The sequence below is a fragment of the Pleurodeles waltl genome, chromosome 9 (genome assembly GCF_031143425.1).
Source record: "Pleurodeles waltl isolate 20211129_DDA chromosome 9, aPleWal1.hap1.20221129, whole genome shotgun sequence".
NCBI lineage: Eukaryota > Metazoa > Chordata > Amphibia > Caudata > Salamandridae > Pleurodeles > Pleurodeles waltl.
In genome coordinates, this window is record NC_090448.1 from 465,851,035 (window position 1) to 465,873,395 (window position 22,361).

Below are 22,361 nucleotides of genomic sequence, written 5' to 3' on the forward strand. Positions count from 1 at the left end.
AATGACATTTTCCCCTAGTGGGAGTTTACGACAAATTCTGGGGACCAATCTTTTTCTACCAATAGGATGTGATAACATAATATTAGTTTTTCCCAGAATATAACTTTAATTGTGCGCTCCATGTCTCCCCCTAATTTGTAATTTCACTTTGTAAACCCTATCTGGGGGAGACACTCGTATGTACACGGTTTCAACTTCTAAAAGGTTGTTAGCTGCTGTTACCTCCAGAAGCTCTTGAAGATTCCAGTGAACTATTGTGACCTCTGCCGCACTGTCTAGCAGAGACAGTGCCCATGTCCTGCTCTTCTATAAAGTTCTCATTATGTGTGGCATTTCTAGCTGAAATTGCTGCCACTTTTTTCTTTTTAAATTGTGTTTTCTGTCGTGGAAGTTTCTTTTTCTTTTATATGGAAGGTTCAGATGAATGTTGTGAATCTTTTCTTGTTTTCACATACTCATTTTGTTTGAATGCCCGCCTCTCTCATAGCATTTACCCAGTGAGTATGAAAGGAACAAGATTGGAGTGTATCCATATATTGGTCTCTATCAGGGTTTTTTAAACTATCTCTATTTCTCAAATTGTAGCATTTCTCAGAGGTCTCAGAACGTGGAGAGTCACCTCTTTGTTTTGTATTTATTTTGTTTTTCTGTATCCTATCCTTTTTAAGAACCCTCTGTTGCCTGTGGTAGAATCCTTATCGGATTTACCTTGTAGTTGTGGTTTACTTGGTCTGACCTCCAGACTATCCCGTCCTATACTAGAATAGGTCTCAGTGATAATCTTTCATAGCTCGCGCTCCTCATCCTGTACGGGAACATCCTGGAGCCTCTGGCACACTGCCAATGCTACTGCTTCCCCTTTAAGGTCAAGCAATATGATAGAGGATACTGTGGTAAAATTGGCCATTAATTGCGTCCCCAGATCTAGGTCCGGGGCAGCCCCATATTCATCCTGAATTAGTTTTATTCACATGTGCAGTAGTGTCAAGTGTAGCATACACTGCACCCCAAATGGCACAGCCGTCCACTGAGGGAACCATCACAAATGGTAAGCACATTGTGAGAATTTAGACAAGTTTAACTTGGGGTCCAGTATGGGGAAATACTGCTCCCAAGGAGCTATATTTTTGTGCTAGCCAAAATGTAATTTCTTCACGTTTGGTGAGTACTTTACCCATAATTGAATGCGCAGTAGCAGGGTTAAGGCCTGCTGTGGCCACATGTGGTACGCTGGAGCAGCCCTTGTTGGGGCGGTATTCAACATTAACATTACAAATTGTATTAATCACCTATATATCTCTACTAAATTAGTGCAAAGGTGGCGTACGTCTGCTACCTCCATTGTAACTATGTTAGGATGTGATATATAGAAAGCCAGCTCTGGCCATATAGTTCCTTCACTACTTAAAGCACTGCGCCCAACATTTTGTGGAACATGGGATAGGGTGCCATCAAGCCAACTGCGGTGCTCTTGATAAGATAACTGTATTTCTAAGAATGCATATGGTCTGTATTGTGTGGGTGCATTCGCAGGAGTGTAGTGATGAAATGTGTGTGTATTCCTATTTGCTGCTGGAAAAGTGACCCAAGAATATGCGCTATGAGCCTCAATGACAAATGTAATCACTTCTCTATCATCTGTGAGGCCACTATTTAATAGATGTGTTGTGAGAAGGAGTCTCATGTTTGCTACAATTACAACCCTGTTTTGGTCCACCACTTATTTAAAGTGGAATTTAATTGTTAAGAGATAGAAACACCAAATGGGGAATCCTTTGAAGAGTTAAGCTTGAACAACCTACAGCGTCAAATAGGTACTACCTATCTAGTTGAGGAGGATATTCCCTAACAACACAGACATCTCCAAATAATGTAGTTAGGGTGCCTTTGCATGAAATGAGACAGAGATACTTGGGAGATTCATAAAAGTAGTGCCTAACCAACGCTAGTGGTGAAATGTCATTCACTCTTGTGATAGTAAAGAGACTACTGGATTTTGTGCAACAGCACCACTGAGTATGGTGGGGCTGAATCTTATCCCACACCCTGTGACAGCTGTTAGCCTAACCCTTCCGGCTACCTAGCAGCACCTCACCAAAACCAAAGGTAAGTGTGATTTGTGGCAGCCTATCGTATGGCACTCAGACTCCTTAAGGAAGTTGTGGTAGAACAAATCATATCCCTTTCTCTAAATTATACAAGTCTCATACGTGCAAAGACAAACATAAGCAGGATCTTGGTTCAATATATATTTTATTGAAGCAACTGCGTTCTAAGTAAAAAGGCATGAATTGTGATTATGAGGATAATGAAACACAGTGTTATCACAGCAGTGACCAGGAAAGTGAAACACAAGAAGAGTCCCACCATATTGTCACAATAGTGTCCCTAATATCCCTACCTAGCTACACTACTCAGTTTCCACACAACAGCAATTAGCAGTGGTATCCCTAATACACACTTCTGGTCCCTGGAAGGAAGCCAACGCCCATACCTGCATTCAGAGGCAAAGAAGGGGTCTGTTTGTCTGCTGGGAGTCCTCCAATGTAGAGGAAGAAGAACCAAAATGTTTCTTCAGAATCTGTAATGAAATGTGGCATGAGATGGCAAGCTGGCTAGAATGTCCCCTCTACCCTGGTGTGGGCAGCGTGATGTTTCATGATACATTATCTGTTACCTTAAGAACTTCCCTGATGTACTCTTTGGACTGGCAATACATGGTAAATAGTGTGTCCAGCCTTGGGTTGAACACAAGATTAAAATGTTCTGCAAAGAAATGAACAACAAATTCAGCATAGAAGAGTGACTGATAAAAGAATGAAAACCATCTCCACTAAAATTAAGCTTTGCTAAAATAATAAAAGGAATAAAAGCGAAATGTAACTAGGTGAGAGGGATTAGGCCTGAGGTGCAGGACTAAATAATGTGCCTGTGTAAATGCTAAAATATCCTCAAACCATCAGGCACACAATCATAATATCCGAAAGGCATACAACATTACAGTTGTATAAGCAAAATACTATGGCCCTCTTTGTGACATTGGTGGTAAAAACCGGCTATCGCCGCAGCGACAGCTGCCAAAAGACCATGGTTGTGGATACCCTCCGTCCGCCATAATATGACCACAGCCAGATTTACACCACAAGAAGGGCGGAATTCCGGCTGTGGTCATACTGGCGGATGGCGGTAAGGTGGTGCTGCTACAACCAGCAGCGCCACCCCAGTAGACTGCCGCCAGCCATATTATGACAAATAATACGGCCTGTCGGTGTTCTGCTGGTGGGCGGTGCTGGCGGTAGCAGCGCCATGTCCTGTCCCCTGCCAGAAGACCCCCTGGATCCAGGTAAGTCAGGTCTCTGACAGGGGAGGGGATGGGGGGTGTTGTGTGTGTGGGTGTGTGTGTATGTATGTGTGGGTGTATGCATGAATGCGAGTGTGTGTGTACTGTTGTTTGCGTGCGTGTATGAATGTGTGTGAGTGCGTGTATGTATGGTAATGTGTCTGCGTGTCGGTGTGATGTTATGATGTGTGTGCGGATGTGTGCGTGAATTAATGAATGCATGCGTGTATTTATGTGTGGATGAGTGTGTGTCTGCGCTTGTGTGTTTTGGGTGGCCGTGGATATAGGGGAGAGTGGGGGGGGTCTGAGGAGGTTTGGGGGAGAGGGCCTCCTATCAGTGACAGGGAAAGAATTCCCTGTCACTGAAAGGGCCAACCACCATGGTTTTCGTGGCGTTACAAACGCCATGAAAACCATGGCGGTAGGTAGGGACATAATACTGCCGGCGTCACAATGGTGGCTGCCGGGCTGGAGATTCTCATCTCCAGCCTGGCCGCTGCTACCGCCATGGTGGTCGGAGTGCTACATTGGCGGGTTGCAACCCGTCAATGTCATAATGTGGCGGTAAGTACGGCCAGCCTGTTGGCAGTACTACCGCCACATTAGCACCGACCGCCGGGGTCTTAATGACTCCCTATCTCTCTTAATACAGCCTAACAGGAATTCTGAAAAGAGAAAACCTTTTATATCAGACTGGGTGACCAACACCAAAACTATTACACAATATCTCTCTGTATGCTTTAATATAGAGTATTAACAACCCACAATTAAAGGTCTATCAACTTTAACATATGCTTTTCACAATAAACATGTTGGGCTGAGAAACTTTATTATAACATTTCATAATAAACAGATCAAGTATTTAGTTATAATCATTGACTTGCCGTCATAACTAACTCAGTCATGCTGTATCAAGAATAATCTTTGCCACAAGCCAAAAATGAGCAATACAAGCAGTCTTTTTAGGGAAAGAACACAAATTTGTCCCATGTAGGTGGAACATACACCCCTCTCTCAGTAGTACCCTAAAGCTCCTTTTCTTAAAATCAAATACGGGCAGGAGACAGTTGCACTGCCAATCCAGATGTAAAAATCCAAGTAGATTAGTGTAGCACTGGGCTCTCATACACAAAACCACACTCTAAAGTTAATGACTGCTCTCCTCTAATTTGTGCTGCTCCCAGTGGAAAACAAACACTGTAAAATATCTAGTTATCTCAGACACTTTAATACCATTACAGTGTAATGGGTGTGACACTGAAGTTTTAAACCCAGCCAGCCTTAATCCTTCTTGCTCAGGCAGCTGGATAACTAAACAAAATTATTACAGCTGTATGGAAAGCAATCACTTTTTGTGGAAGCACACAACCTCTGTGGCCAATCAAAACATTTACTCCTGGCTACCTACAAGTGAACAGAGCCAAAGTCTCTCACCTAGTAGCACTTCTTAATAGCCTATTTTAGGTTGATCACATAATGCCTGGCAACAGGTGTTCTGTCAATCCAGACTATGGCCCTCATTATGAGGCTGGAGGTCTTAAGACCGCCAACCTCGCGATGGCGGTTGTACCGCCGCAGACAGTGCAGCCCGACCGCCCCATAATTACCCTGGCTGATCCGCCACGGTCATACCGCTGACTGCTGCAGTCTGGCGGTCGCAGCACTTGTACAGGGGGCCCCATGCACAGCCCCACCGCACATTTCACTGCCGGAATTATGGGCAGTGAAATGCACGACGGGTGCTGCTGCACCTGATGCACCTCAACATTGCTGCCGGCTCGATTATGAGCCGGTTTCAATGTTGTGGTGAGTTTTCCGCTTGGGCAGTGGGTGAAAACACTGTTTTTTTCCAGTGGCCAAGCGGAAAACTCATACTAGGGCGGCAATCATACCGCCAGGCAGTATGATGGCACCCGCGGCTTCGGCAGTCTTTGAAAATGACCGCCAAAGTATTAATGAGGGCCCTAGTATTTAGCAAAGGTGAGATTTACAATAGCAAGTATATTGTTGCTATTTCTGATCACATTTGAGATTAAGATACAGACTAAAAGCTAAATTAAATTTTTCTTAATAATTATTTTTAAGCAGCAACCTTTTAAAATTATAAGACTCGTTTGCCAATAAAGGTTAAAATAAACATATTTACAATGGCAAAAATAAAATGCAAGGCTAATACTGTCCATGCTGTCAGAAAAACATGCAGATAAGAAAATTAAGGTCCTGCCTGTTCATAAAGATGCTGAAACTGGAATAAATTTAAAGATGAAAAACACTAAAATGTTATAGGTTAGTAGTAGTAGAGTAGTTTTGAGATGGCGCCACAGGATAAGCAGCATTTCCCTGTGGCAATAGGTAGGCCCACAGGTATCACAACCTGTGCTGTCCAACAGGATGAGTTTCCATTTTTGAGTGTGAATGACTGGGGACAAAAGCTGGTGTTTTGGAACTCAATTGTCCCAAGCCACAGAAAGAGCAGAAGGTCGTTTTTTTGGGGCATTGCAGTTTCAAGAACTTTTATCTTCTGTGGCGAAGGATGCATGCTGGTGTTTTGGGACTCAATTGGGGCTTTTCTGGGCATCGTGCTTTCAAGCGTTTCATCCCCCACAGTGTGGGACGTACCTGGGAACCCATCACCAGGTGAAGAATGGGGCAATAGCGGGTCAGTCTACACCCATCCATGTCTGGACAAGGCGGAGCTGGGCACCCCCTCTTGATGTGTGGTTTGTGGGACGAGAACTACTGAATACTGGACATATACAGGTACTGTTTTTTTAAGGTGTATATGTGGCCATTCTGTCTCTTTTTTACCAAGGTCTATGAAATCATTTGGTCTGAAAGAAGGGTAAAAGAAAATCGAAGAGAGAACGGGGCTCTACGAGTCTGGTCTGGGTTTTATTCCCAACTATTTGACTTCTGTCATGGGAGCATTCAAAATTGAAATCAGTCTGGAGGAAGATCAAATTGACTATGCCGGAAGGCAATCATTAACACCAGCCTTACAACCTCCATACATTGTTGACTCATCCGGGGAATCAGACATATAGATTTTTGTTAATACCATTGCTTCAAGAACTGACAAATAATTGGTACAACAGTTCAGTTGCCGCCTCTAAATAAAGGAACCCCTTAAGCAATATTTGGCTACGGAGAAAGATTCTGCAACAGGGCTGTATGCATCTTTAATTCACCCCTGAATTAAAAGAAGAAACAAGATCCCTCTTGATAATCAAAGAGAAGTGGGAGGGTAAATGCAATCCAGCCTCAGCTACAAAATAAATTTATGTCAAGAACACCTGGAAAAAAAACGCTAATGCAAGAAAAATGGTTCCGAAGAATAAGCCTGATATTGATCAAAGAGGTTTAGACTATTGCTTCCAGCACTTTGCTAACCTTGAAGAAAAGATAGACGAGTTCTGCAATTCTCAGAGAAACTAAGGGTCATAGACACTAAAGTAAGTGAGTTCGTATGTCCGACCCAAAAGGTCAACGAATCTTCAATTTCTTCATCCAGATAGCCCCCTTGATATAGTAAGCTGGCCTCATCTACACTATCCTTCTAAAAACCGCAGCAGGCTGATACAGCCGATCCTGCATCTAGTCAATCCTTACAAAAGGTTATTTTGTTGGCTCTTGGTAAAGGTTATTTATTTAATAATGATAGACCGTAATCGAACTGCTCAGAAGGCACCCAATAAAGCCCAAAAATGACTGTCTCCAACTATGATTTAGCTCCAGTCGTCCTGTGGTTGGGTGTACATGGAAAGGAATCCCCAGGGGACTGTGTAATCAGTAACTTTATATTGCTACAGACTGCTTACTCCACCTGTAATAAATACAATTTTCCCTTACAATCAGAGGATCCTCAACACTGAGACAAGGAACAGATTTGTGGTTTTATCTTCTGTAGATACCCAGGACTGACTTGAACCTACTATAATACATAAGCCATATGTGGACCAATGTTCAAAGGGAAACATAGGGGAAGCGGCTATTCCACAATCAGCAGTATACCTTACCACTGAAGAACTGATTCCCATCACACCCATAATAAATCATTGTATTAAGGTGTTGCCTTGAAATGTTGCAGGCATTAGTTCACAATTTTCTAAGCAGGACTGGCTAGTAGTCATATGAGACTACGATATGCTATGTGTCCAGGAGGTCTGGATGCAAAATTCATTTAGCATTAATGGTTTTTATTGCTTGCATATTCCAGCTATTCCATCGAGAGCAGGTAGAGTTAAAGGGGTCTAATAACCCTAGTTTCAGTCAAATTTACCAAACAGTTAAAGTAAATCAGATTACCTCATTTTATCAAATGATGCTGATAAAGATTACGTTTTATTTTGATATTTTGTTGATTAGTTGCTATTGTAACCTTTTTGACATTAATTCTACTAAAGTTATTGATGATATAGATGAGACTAAGGTGAATGTTCTTGATGGAAAACATAAGGAGGTTTTATTTCTATGGGTTGGGGCTTTCAACCGAAGTCTGTACACATCAGGGAATTGTATGCAGTGTGGTTTAAGAAATAAAGATGGAGATGATCTGTTGCATTTAAGCATGCCCTATATGAGAAGGCAATAAATGGGATCATAACCCACACGAATCTGTTTTTTGCAAGGGATTATCGATTTACAGATGCCCCTTGCCCCTCCTCTAACTTTGAAGAAAATGGGAATTGTAGAGAAATGTATTTCATGATTCTATCCTCTGATCTGATACCCCTGATGAGGGATTACAAGGTGGTAGCGTGTTGTATTAGTGACCATAATCCACTCACTGCTACCCTGGCTTAATTCTAACAGATAATTCTAAATATCCAGATGGTCAGAAGATACAATACACAGAAAATAAAGCAATTAGAATTAAATGCGGATGAGTCGATAAAGAACATTTCCTGGAAGATCTAGTCAGGGATTACCACTTTGACTTCAGGATTATGAGCTCAGCTGAGAAAGTACCACAGAATATCATAGAAGACCTTAATCAGATCTGTACTTCCATCTCCTTGAAACTGCTCTAAACAAATATCGGAAAATGGAATCCTAAGCATGGTTGGTTTAACCACGCTTGTACAGTATCCCATAAACAATTATAAAGAGCTCTGCAGAGTAATCCACATTTAAGGGATTAAATAATTTAGACTAGGAGATCCTACAATAAACTACTAGATATTAGAAAAGTCAAGATTAGAGCCAAAGCCTGTGAAGAGATAAAAAGCCAAGAAACTCAAAGGACAGCATAGTCTTCTGGAAAGTTGTTCACCACAATTAACGTTCTTGCTACCAAAAACTGTGATTGAATCCCTTATTCCATAAACTGGGTTGACCATTTCAATCATGTTTTTAACCAGCCAACACTATATCGAATTTTCTTAGTACAGATGAAACATTTTGTGATCAAGAGGCCTTACTTTTATTGAGCATTCCATAAAAGTTTAGGATGTTATTCATGCAATTAATGCTAGTCCAGAAAGAAAAGCCCTGGGCCTAGCCTGAGTCCCTATAGACATTTATAAGGAAAAGATTTTCTTCTGGGACCCTGTACTGACAAATGATATAAAAGCATCAATAAAGGGCATTCAGGGGCATATTTATACTTTTTGCAGCAAAACTGTGCAAACGCAGTTTTGCGGCAAAAAAGTATAGCGCCGGCTAGCGCCATTCCACAGTGTCGCCCGGATGCCATATTAAAGGAATGGCGCAAGCCGGTGCTACACTTGGGCTAGAGTCTTAAAAGAAGATACTAGCCGGTGGGGGTGGTGGTAGGGAAGGAGGGGGTTGTGTGTCAAAAAATTACGCTAGCCTGGTTAGAGGCAAAAAAAGCCTCTAACCAGTTAGCGCCATTTCCTAGCGCACAACCACTAACAACATGACTCCTGTCTTAGGAATGAAAGGAGTCATGCCCACCACTCCAATGGCCAGCACAGGGGACAAGTGTCCCCTAGGCATGGCCATTGCACCCTGTGCCATGCAGGGGGCCCCGAGTTAGGGCCTCCAATGGCACTATAAACAAAGAAAATACTTACCTATACTTAATCTACTCACCTGGGGTGGGGTCCCCCATCCTCTGGGGTCCCTCTGGTGTGGGTGGGGGTGTTCCTGGGGCTTACGGAGGGCACCTGTGGACCCATTCCATGGTGTTTAACCATAGAAATGGGTCCACAGGTCCCCCAACGCCCGGTCTGAAATAGGTGTTAAATAATGGTGCAAAGCAAGCTTTGCACCATTATTTGACCCCTCCTCCCACCTATGTGTCATATTAGCATGGGGGATAAATACAATTTTTTTAGATGGGAATGCCTACCTAGCATCTCATTGACGCAAGGTAGGTGCACGCATCCAAAAAATGGTGCAAACTCTTATATTTTGACGCTAGATGTATCTAACGTCAAAATATAAATATGGAGTTAGGTTTGTGCCGAATTTGTGTCAAACAAATGACGCAAATTCAGTGCAAACAGAGTATAAATATACCCCTTAGTGCCTTCATGAAGTGAGGCATTAGTGGTCCCAGTTTTTAAAAAAGGGGATTACAGATTTGCAATGCTGCTATTGTCCCATTTCCCTTATAGATAGTTGCTTAAAGATTTTAGGAAGAATTTTAGATTCCAAATTAGTAACTTGAGTGGTGGATAAAAGATTCTTTGCATGATACAGTTTTAATTTTGCCTTGGAATAGGTAAAGTAGAATAGACCCTCAATCTCCAGTTAATCCTAGGGAAGTACGTCATGGCCAGGAGAGATTCAGTACTTCTAGAATTTATGGACCTTTCTTGTGCCTTTGTCAACCTACTGAAACTCGGGCCATTCTGAAGGAGTACATTTTTTGATTTTGCTATGACAGACATGCATCACTGGATCCAACAGGACAGTAGTGGTGAAATTTGTTTTGGAGTAGATTGCTAAACTCTCCCCTAAAATAGGTTCTACGTTAGCAGTCCATCAGTGGTATATTTTGGACCTTTTGCTTTTCTTTTTATTGGTAAATGGCCTGGATAAGCATATTTTCCTTTCTGGAAAATACATGCCTCAACTGGGAAGCCAGCCAACATCAGTCATGCTATATGCAGACTAGGCAGTAATTACATCAAGAACTGCAAATGGCCTTCAAACACCTTTAAATGCTTTTAATTGGTCTATGGAAAAATTAGGTCTTAAAACCAACTTATCAAAATCATTTATTATGAAATAGGGCCAAACAAAACACAAAAACAAGGACATTTCAAAGGGGGGTTGAGATAACCAAGGTTCAAAACGTTGCATATTTGGACATCAACCTGGACTACAACCCACATTGGGAGTTTTTATTAAAATCCAGGGCCCTACAACTTCAGTGATTCATTGAGTCTATTTTCAATTTTATTGGAAAGTTGGGTCAAAAACCAGTGAAGGAAGTTATAAGTGTATAGAAAAGTAAGTGTGTGGAAATTAGGTGTCATGAGGCAGGTGTATGGGTGGAAAATAAACTTTTATGTAGACTACTGGAAGTCCCAAAATCCACTCCATGCTTTGTGAATCACTCTGAAATGGCTGGATTTTGTGGCACAATGTTATTGGAATAAGCCCATTGTTACTGTGGCTAAGGGTGAGGAAAACTCCTGAAGCAAGTTTCAATAAGGAGCTTTTATTAGTCTGTCTCTCTTTAGATAGTGTACCATCTATTCCTTGGCTGGGCTACATAAAATTTGTCTTTCATTTGCAGGGAATCTCTGAGTTATTTTCAAACCCTGATAGTATAAAACCAGATGCAAAATGTTTGACAAAAATAATATTATATTTTAACTTGCGACCTCAGTCACGCCTTAGGGAATTCCAGGCTTCACAAGCTGGTGTAAGTTATTCTCTTTTAAAAGCAGCTTCTGGTCCGAGATCTATTTGCATAATTTTCTTAATTCTGTGTATAAATTCTATTTGACTAGATTTCGCTTCAATACCTTTCATTTTTTGGTTGCAGGCCCAAAGCAGGGATTCTGGTTGCCATCATGGCCCTACTGTCCCTGTGATAATGCCCCTAAGCAAAGTAAAGTGCATGTTACGCTCCTTTGTCCTCTGTACGGTTATCCTCAGAAGCGTTTGCTACTCCCAATTTTGCGGGAAGCCAATATTAAGCAACTTAAATTAGCCTTTATATTCCTGGCAAAAAATGGCTCAGGGCGTATCAAGCATGCAGTTATTCATTTGTTAAGATGCCCTCTGGTCATTAAGAAGAGATGTAGTTACTCCGCTGGATGAACTAAGGGCCTGATTTATACTTTTTTAGTGCCGGATTTGCGTAATTCTTTGACGCAAAAGTGGCGCAAACTTACAAAATATAATTGAATTTTGTAAGTTAGCGCCACTTTCATGTCAAAAAATGACGCAGGTGCGGTGTAAAAAAGTATAAATCAGGTCCTAAGTCTGTTGTTTTTATTTCCATTGTTTTCACATATGGAGGACATTGCAACATTATTTTATAAGTAAAACACATTGCACTTTAGCTCTTTTAGATAATCTTTTGTATGTTTTTGTTGAATACTGATCTGATTATCAAATTCTCATCGTTAATATTGTATTAAGAGTTTTATTTTTTTCTCCTTTTAGAGATGTTTATGGTATATGTTTTATTTTTTGCTTTGCTTTTATGGGTAAACATAGCCGAATAAAGATCGACTGACTTAGTGACTCAGTAGTTTTCCCTTCTCCCTGCATTAAATAAAGTAACATTATTATAAATGCCATTACAGCTGAGGAGGGCAACTATCCTGAAGCACAAATACAACAAAGCCAACGAATGAAGAGGGATATAGACGGATCCATTCAGGATGAAAACACTTAGGATAGTTACTGAAAAGGTGGGACTTTGAGTTTTTAAATATTTACTAGTTTTTAACATTTGCAGAACAGTTCGTGAGGGGCATTTCATAGTTTTGTGTTCTAGGTGTAAGTCTGACAGATGACTGGAAACATAGCAACACTCTAACGAAATGTTTATTACATCTGAAAATTTTACAAATTAGGTGCTACACATATTTTGCTAAATTACCAAGGTCTGAATGTATGCATTATTTTTGCTAGCGGTAGGCTGGTACAAGCAGAAAATGTCTTGCAAGGCCATTTGAACTCGAGGTATTCCACTGAATGTTCACACAATACCAGCAAGAACATTTTGTCAAAGTTCACGTACCTTCAAATAATTTACACACAATTTAATGGAAAAAAAAATCACAATTTCACCCACCTCTAGTTTACACCTGACTCACAGAAAATTATCTACTCATTCGTATTTTAAGTATGCTTCTACAGCCATACAGTTTTTGTAATGAGTTAAGATGATCGGCCATTTTCAGAGGTTTATCAGGAAACTAGTAAGGGAATTCAGATGACAATGACATGAACACCAAGGCTGTGAGAAGTTGGAAAATGTTTTTCCCTGAACTTTACACGTTTCTCGAAAATGCTACCAAAATAAAGAAAGGTCGTGGAATTTGTCTTTCATTCACTTTAAAAAGCTGAGCAAGCTTTGTTTTCATACGAAGTCGGCAACTGAGTGAGATGAAGCATCTCTGCGATCTAGGGCCTGCTGACCTATGTCATGAAACTCAAATTTGGAAAATGAGAGTTGCTTGAACAACTTGCATTAATGTCAGGATGGTGTAGGTGATTAAGGGTTTAGCTGAAGGGGAAATGGAGCCTGCTGTAAATAAACATTGTTCCCACCACATCAAATCTGTGCTTAACTATTCCAACACAGAGCTAGGGAAACTGGCATGTTTCTGTCAGGATAAGCTGAGTTTGCTTTCTCTATAGAAACCAGTGACCAATCGCCCATCCACCAGAGGGGCGCTGTGTCGTCCTCTATAAAGCCAGGCTTCTGCCACTGATTATTTCCTGCTTTAACCCACCACATGAGGCCTGGCGAAGTCAGGCTGCAAACTAGGATGATTTCCCTGTTCCACAAGGAGATGGCACTATGGGGGTCATTACAACCCTGGCGGATGGCGGAGAACCGGTGGTAAGACCGCCAACAGGCTGGCGGTCTTACCTTGGTGAATTATGACCATGGCGGTTACCGCCATGGTCAACCGCCGGTTCTCCGTCCCGCCAGCCAGGGCGGAGATGACCGCCGGGCTGGAGACCTGGGTCTCCAGCCCGGTGGCCGTCAGTATACCGCTGGCGGTATTTGGACCCGGCTTACCGCCGTGGATTTCCAGCGGTTTCAACCGCCATGAAATCCATGGCAGTAAGCACTATCAGTGCCAGGGAATTCCTTCCCTGGCACTGATAGGGGTCTCCCCCACCCACCACCCCCACCACGACTCCCTCCCCTGCACCCCCCACCACCCCCCAAAGGTGGCAGGGCCCCCCTCCCCACCCCGACCCCCAACATCACAGAACTCACACACACCTGACACGCATGCAGGCACCACCAACACACACACGCACACACCCCGACATACATGCCTACATCCACACACACAGTCAGACACGCACACCCACATTCAAACATACACGCACACATCCATACAGCCATACCCACAGCCATACACACACTCATTCCCATACACACAACACCCCCGCAAGCATACACGCACCCACACACCCCCTCTACATACACACACGCACACCCCCATGCAAGCATACAACACACAACACCCCCCCAACCCCCTCCCCTAACGGACGATCGACTTACCAGGTCCGTCGATCCTCCAGGAGGGGACGGGAGCCATGGGGGCAGCTCCGCCGACACCACACCGCCAACAGAACACCGCCACGGCGAATCACAGGACGTGATTCGCTGGGCGGTGTTCTGTTGGCGTGGCGGTGGAGGTGGAGCAACCTCCACTTCTCCGCCGCCCGCAAGTATGGCTGATGGCGGCTCTCCGGCGGAATAATGATGGAGAGCAGCCAACAGTCATAATACGTCGAGCAGCAAACTGCCTGCACAGGCGGTCTTCCACATGGCGGTCCCTCGGCGGTCTTGCAAAAAGACCGCCGAGGTCGTAATGACCCCCTATGTTCTTTTTTCTGTCTCAGCAGAAAATAAATGAATTTTTTTTTTGGTGAGATACAAAATAAATTCTGAGTAGGCTGCACCAACCTGGCTGCCTAATCGGTAGTCGGTGCTCTGCAAGAGCATTACAAGTATGGGCAAATGCAAGTTGGGGAGAGAGATCCCTACCAAGCAGTGATCTCTATATAGGGGGACAGCCCTCCCTGGAGGGCAGAGGTGAAGGCCTCAACCCAGACATTTAATAAGAAAACCACCAACAAAATACAAAGGTTATAAAAATCAACTGCAGGAAATTATTCATGTGCAAAGTATTTCCAGATTTCCAGAATTTAGAAGTTCTTCCTTAAACGTTTGCATCAATCACCTGTGAGTGAAATACCACCCCATGGAGTGATCCATCTATGGTATACTATGTTATCTAAAACAGGGGTCCAATTTTTGTGCTTGAGGCTTGCCTTTGGTTTGTGGTAAATAAAGTCAGGAGAAAAAAAGACTATGTAGGTGACATCCACACAGCTGTGGTGTTGACTTGTTTTATAATAATGAGCTCCCACTGTATCATATTGGGAATAATGAGGCTGTAATCACTGTTATCACATAAATACTCATAGCAAAGTAGTTGCTACAATGTTTTTTCTTCAAGGATCTTGTGTAAATTGTCTTTTTTGTAGTTTTTTGACACATTCTCATACCTTGTTTGCTGGAAAAAAAATCAACAGTTCATCTAAGTAAAACCACATTAAGATTATCTGCAACTCTAGCACTTTCCAATCTAATGTACCTTTAGTAACATTCGCATTACGCTATTTTTAGAGAAACATAATATTTTACCACAAAATAGTAGCACAGGGGGCGCAGTGCTGCTTCGGGAACCAAAATGGAATAAACTACTTAACATCTTGCAAACATTTACAGAGAAAACATAAAGGAATAATGAGTCTTGCACAAATATAGAAGAGTATTACTACAGGGTGCAGTTTTGCATTAGAAAGAGTGGGAGGAATATAGCACCAGTTCTTGCTACTGCACCTCAGGAGACTCTGCAAACCAGAACTGGTAGAAATTTGCATAGAGGGAGCAACAAAAAGTTGCCAATCAAACAGAAGCAGACTGGTTTTGATCAAACTGATCCATATTTTGCAAAGAGCCTGTAATTGAAGCCAGTGAGCCTCGTCACCTTTAGAGAGGTGGTTTGAATGGGCGTGAGTGTGCTTACTTTGTACAGGCTGTGCAGGTGGTGGGCACTGTCTGTCATTTTTAGAGAACGGGACTTGTTTTTCGTTATCAAACTTTAACCTAGCGCAAGAGAGAGCGAAAGATAGGAAATGGAAAAGAGAAAGGTAAGAAAACAGTGACAACGGAGAGAGTATGGATGAAAAAACCTGCAAGAATAAGTTAATGAAGCATAAAGTGTAAAGTAAGACGGTCATGAGGTGGAATTAAATCAATGCAACTGTAGTATTCGGTAAAGCAGCACAGGCAGAGGATTCCCACGCAGTGGGCTCAAGGTGAACTAGTGAAGTGTGAGGAGGCACAGAGGCGTGACAGAACCATTTCACCAACATTATGGCTGTCTTAATACTCAACACCATTATCACCTCCAGCATCCTTGCTATACCTTTATTTCCCCAGTGCTGCTACTTTAAAAGCATCAGGTAAAATGACCCAATTTGCATATGCAAACACAACAACCTTGGTGCTGGAGAAAACTAAATATGCACAATAAAATAAGGTAATGTTTCTGTGGGGCTGGAAGCAAATACGCCCTTCGGACTGAGTGAACTAACACTCTGTTTCTTCTCCAGTGTTCAGGAAAGGGACAGTGTGTAATTATGGATTTTCCTCTGCGCTGCTGCCATAGTCCATCTGGGACACGTCTCACTGTACAACGAGTTACGATGTGGTGTAAAAAGTAGAGCCGAAGAGCGGTATTCCCTTACTTTAAGTAATGTGCGCTTTTTTCATCGTTCTTGCTCACATGTTTAATCCATCTGCAGTTTGCTGCAAATGTCAATTGCGTATTTGCTTTTGCATCCCGAAATAATATTTTGCAGTAGATAGGCAAATCCTTCCATTTCATGCAATATCATGTAGTGATATAAACTGTCGGCTTGTTCAGGAAGATGTGTAAAAATAAGTTCTGTCTAAACAGTCACAGATCTAAGAAAATTGCCAAGTATCGAAGTTACCAGGGACACATGTGGCACTTGCATGATTAAAGAGGTTCTCTTTGCAGAAGCGCCATAGAACGCCAAGTGTAAGTTGGTCAGCCTATGCATGGACGGCCAGCGTTCTGCTTCATGACCCATGGCCATGAAACAAAAAAATCGCATAGGGAGAGCACAGTTTCTGAGTATCCGGTGTATGTCCACCCTTGCAAAGAGAATTCGTTAAGTACAGTGCAGTAGCTGGCATGTGCCATTTGAGGTCTGCTGCACTTGGGGGCACCAAGCCAAGTGGGTGTAAGAATTAACCAATGTGTCGCCTATGGTTTACCTGCAGTGAGGTAGAATGCTCACAAGTGAAACAAGGTGCAGCAAGGTCACGGTGACAGAACATCTCTTTTTCAAATAAAGTTGCAGAGGTAGGTAGACAATACGCATTATATCGGCATATCACCACATTTTGTACAACCTTGAAACAGCCCATCAATGACCAAAAACTGTGCTTCGTTTGTGGAGGTGGTTCCGGTGGTGGACTCTGGCGGCTAGGACTTCTTTTTTGTCGTCAGGCTTTTAAGTACAGCAAGAGAGAGAAAAGAAGCAAAGGCAGAAAGCAGCAATATAACCATAGGTGACAGACAAAGGTGGGATGAAAAACAACCTTCCACAGAGAAAAAAAGAGAAGTGTGGAGTGGTGGCAAAAAGAATCCCGAATCAAGACTGGGCAGTTTCGGTATTCGTGGTGTGGTACCATACCATACCATTGCTGAAACAGATGTCTAAATTAGAAATGTATTAATGGGTGTTTACGTATTTTGAATAATGACTTATGTAGAAAACGAATAACGCAGGAAAAATAATGTGCACGTTTGAAATTGTGACCTCGAAGAATGACCCCCAGTGTTCACGGAATGTACTAAATAATTATTAGTATGTATGAAATACTGAAAATGTATTATATTAATGTAGTAATATGTCATATTTAGAGTTATGAAGTATGCTTAGTTATTAATTGTAGGCCTTAAAATTAGCGAGTGTCTTGGCTAAGTTTGCCAGGCCTCATGCAGAAGCTGTATTTCTTAGTGTTTAACAGAAAATGCTGACAGAGTGAACTAACTGTGAAATGTTCATTGTCTTGTTAAAAATGCTTAGCAGAGGCTTTTTATGAGAACCCACTAACAGGAGACAGTGTCCTTAAAAGTGTAGCAACTGTATGTAAAATGTGCAAGAGGTTCTTTTCCAGGACGTGAAAAATGAAGACACTGACTGGAGAGGAAGATGCAACAAATTTGATACCTGATGATCCAGATGATGAGAACATCATAAAGCAGACCAATCAACGACGTGTGAAGTGTGAAATACTAGAATTTATAGATTTGGTATATGAAAGTTATTGGACAGAGTAATTAAGTACGATTATTTGACCAATTGGGAATTAGGGGATAGTTTGAGTGACTTTGATATAACACAACAGTGTGAACTTAGACAAATTGCTAGACTAGAGATCTAGAGTGACGGTGGGAGAAGAAGAGATTTGAGATTCTGTCACTGGGCACATACTCTGACTGAAAGCCTGATGCTTTGCTGATTGATTGATGACCTGAGGATGAAGACTGATTCTGCTTGCTGACCCATACCGTGGATAGTTAGATATGACAATGTGACTGAATTGAATTTTATGCCTTTCTTTCTAGGTACCAACTGCGATGTGTTGTGATAGTTTCTTAGTTAGATGTTTTTCCAAAACTTGTGTTCTAAATTGTTTTGCATGAAGCCCCACATGCTGATGCTAATTTGGGTTAGTTGAGGTTGTATACGTGCCGACTGACATTTTACAGAGACAAATGGTTGACAAATTATTTTGCCGAACCCTATGGAATATGCAGTTCTATTGAAGCTGACTTTACTAATGATTTGTACTGATGCTTTAGAATGCATTGTGATTCAAGCTTTCATTAGCTTATGTTTCTTGCACCTTTTTTGGTTAACCAATATTTTTAATTGTGTTTGATTTAATTTGGTGATTAATCTACATGACTTTAGTATAGTTGATATAAGGGAAATAAACTTACTAAACTTTTACGAAAGGTGTGGTTATTCATGACTGAAAAGTCAAGGTGTGTGACAATTAATGATTCCATTGATTATTGATTAATCAATTTGACTAATGATTATTGATTATTGAGTCTTGATTAGTGTTTCTGTTCTGGAGTTATGGTAAGAACATCCTAAACGAGTCAAAAGGTTCATCGACCTATACGCGTCCCCTTGTAAGTTTACTTATTAAGGTCCGACGCGCTAACACCATTGTCAGAATTTTGTCTGGCATAAGTATTGCAGCATTGGAGGTAATCTACACCAAAAGTACAGCATTCATTTTAGGACATCCTCATTCCTCACTCCTCATCCCTACTTCTCAACCCTGCTTCTCATCCATCATCCCTACTTCTCATCCATCATACATCATCCCTACTTCTCATCCATCATCCCTGCTTCTCTTTTATCATCCCTACTTCTCATCCATCATCCCTACTTCTCATCCATCATATATCATCCATACTTCTCATTCATCATCCCTACTTCTCATCCATCATCCCTGCTTCTCTTCCATCATCTCTACTTCTCATCCATCATCCCTACTTCTCATCCATCATATATCATCCCTACGTCTCATCCATCATACATAATCCCTACTTCTTATCCATCACCCCTACTTCTCATCCATCATCCCTGATTCTCTTCCATCATCCCTACTTCTCATCCATCAAACATCATCCCTACTTCTCACTTCTCATCCATCATCCCTACTTCTCATCCATCAAACATCATCCTTACTTCTCATCCATCATCCCTGCTTCTCATCCATCATCCCTACTTCTCATCCATCATCCCCGCTTCTCTTCCATCATCCCTACTCCTCATCCCTGCTTCTCATCCCTACTTCTCTTCCATCATCCCTACTTCTCTTCCATCATCCCTACTTCTAATCCCTCATCCCTGCTTCTCATCCCTACTTCTCATCAATCATTCCTACTTCTCATGCCTTAGCCATCATCCCTACTCATCATCCATCACCCCTACTCCTCATTCCTCATCCCTCAGTCATACCAACACATTTTCAGTTTTGTGAAACACACTTTCACACTGATTGATTGGGAACAGCCACTCAGAGTTATGAGAGAGAGCTGCATTCTATTTCAATGAAAAACAGCCTCCTTATTGCACATGGTGGGTGAAGAGGGAGGAGAGGAAATGCAACTGTGTGTTTGTTTCCAGTGAATTCAAGGCTACACAATATTTCATTTTATTTAGCTCAGTGTTTTTCTGTTTGCACAGGCCTCTGCAGAAAGCTCTGCTGGTTTGGGAAATACAAGGAGAGCACAGCTTGGGCCATAAATCAGCTCTTGCAGAAAGAGTTATACAGGTCATCTACAGTTCAACCGAAAACCTTTCTGGTTTCAGTTTTATACATAGAAAGAAAATGTTTAAAATCAAATCTGGTGACAGTGCAATCCAATTTATCCAAACCTTTTCTGGTTTCATTTTTATTATAACAAATAAAATGTTTAAATCTGAGCCTGTTTTTTATTTGTAACAAATAACAAGTTTACATCAGAGGCTTCTTTTATCTCTGAGAGCTGTTTTTTTTCTTTTCTGAAACCAGAAAGATTTTTTATGAATTGTATAACCCTTTCTCCAAGAGCTGATTTATGGCGCTAGCTGTGGGCTCCTTGTATTTCCCAAACCAGCAGAGCTGTAAGAATGCAGCTCTCTCTCATAACTCTGATTGGCTGTTCCTAACCAATCAGTGTGAAGGTGTGTTTCACAAAACTGAAAATGTGTGGGTATGACTGAGGGATGAGGAATGGGGAGTAGGGATGATGAATGAGGAGTATGGATGATGGCTGAGGCATGAGAAGTAGGAATGATGGAAGATGGATGAGAGGTAGGGATGAGAAGCAGGGGTGAGGGATGAGAAGTAGGGATGATGGAAGAGAAGTAGGGATGAGAAGCAGGGATGAGGAGTAGGGATGATGGAAGAGAAGCAGGGATGATGGATGAGAAGTAGGGATGATGGATGAGAAGTAGGGATGATGTATGATGGATGAGAAGTAGGGATGATGGATGAGAAGCAGGGATGATGTATGATGAATGAGAAGTAGGGATGATGTATGATGTATGAGAAGCAGGGATGAGGGATGAGCAGTAAGGATGATGGATGAGAAGCAGGAATGATGACTGAGAAGCAGGGTTGATGGATGAGAAGTAGGGGTGATGGATGAGAAGTAGAGATGATGTATGATGGATGAGGGGTAGGGATGATGGATGAGAAGTAGGGATGATATAAAATGGATGAGAAGTAGGGATGATGGATGAGAAGTAGAGATGATGGAAGAGAAATAGGGATGATGGAAGAGAAGCAGGGATGATGGATAAGAAGTAGGGATGATGGATAAGAACAGGGATGAGACGCAGGGATGAGAAGAAGGGATGATGGATGAGAAGTAGGGATAATATAGGATGGAAGAGAAGTAGGGATGATGGATGAGAAGTAGGGATAATATAGGATGGGTGAGAAGTAGGGATGATGGATGAGAAGTAGAGATGAGGAGTGAGGAATGAGAATGTCCTAAAATGGATGCTGTCCAAAAGGGATATTTTTTATAAATGATATTTAATAGATACAATATTGATTATGCAAGACCGTATTTCTGCACATGATATTCTGACATACAATCATATTGGGCACCAATGTCGTTAGGCAACACCAGCAGTGTGTTCCAAAAAATCTTTGGGCACCTGCACTTATGTTTTTACAAATTAAGACCTGACAAAAACAGCAGAATCTGCTTCGGACACTCTGCTGATTGCCGAGTCAACCTGATATATTGAAGTGTTCAAGTCATTAAATCACTTGACAGGATTGAGGCCAGCTGCTCGTGCAGTGACTATGCTTGCTTGAAATTGATATGTTGTTTGATGTGTATAGAAGGTTGTATGGCGTTTGTTCATCTTACCTGAATATATTTTCAAATATGACGATCCTACGTCAGAATAATTTTCAGTGTTTTCTCTTGATCCATTGGTTTCCCCACTGTCCCTCTTCGAAGGAAGACATGGATCACTTTTTCCGCGGTTTTTCCTTTTAAAGCTTCCACCGACCCGTCGAATGAAACTGTCTTTATGTTTTCCCTGAATTTTCGCCCCCTCAGCATCTTTGTCATGTCCCTTTTTTTCATTACCCCGATTACTGCCCTTGAAACTCCTTTGTGCCCTATCCCCCCATTTCAAACCGGTATCCATATGCTTGCTCCTTTGTAAATCTGTGCCATCCATCGCGATGTTGGTCTGCTCACTGTGAATGCTGACCATGCCAGACAGCGTCCCTTCTGAGGCCGGCAGTTTTACTTCCATATCATTTATCTGAGCCAATGGTTCCAGACAGCTTCCTGAAAAGAACAAACAAAAAACAACGTTAACAGAAAGACAATAACACATACATTGAGCAGACTTTCAAATGGTGACCGAGCACAAAGCCTAGGTTGCACAGGAAAAAAAAAACATATCAGTGTTTCCCCCTAGAACTGCTGCACATCCTACTTACTGAGTTATATTGCTTTAAGCATTTGTTGTCGAAATGTTCTAATGTGCACAAACAAATAAACAGTGCATTTTACAATACTAATGGAGAACAGAATGTGTTTTCTATGCATTTGTTTTGATTTTAACTATTTAGGTGTGATGTGAGCTAAGGATTATTTTCTGTTTGTATGGATTTTGTGAATCTGAAACTAGTAATTGGCTGACTGGTTTATAGCACTAAAAATGCAAACATTGCAACTGTAGTGAAAATAAGTCA

At 41.8% G+C, this 22,361-nt stretch overlaps 1 protein-coding gene across 2 annotated transcripts in view; it reads right to left on the reverse strand.

Annotated features, from left to right (window-relative positions):
* Positions 1 to 22,361, reverse strand: part of EXOC3L4 (exocyst complex component 3 like 4) — a 584,807-nt gene that overhangs the window by 527,672 nt on the left and 34,774 nt on the right. For both annotated transcript variants that reach the window (XM_069207295.1, XM_069207294.1), the window contains exon 2: positions 21,520 to 21,951. In XM_069207295.1, coding sequence (XP_069063396.1) covers positions 21,520 to 21,916 — 397 coding nt within the window. In that variant the 5' untranslated portion in view covers positions 21,917 to 21,951. The remainder of the gene's footprint in view (positions 1 to 21,519; positions 21,952 to 22,361) is intronic.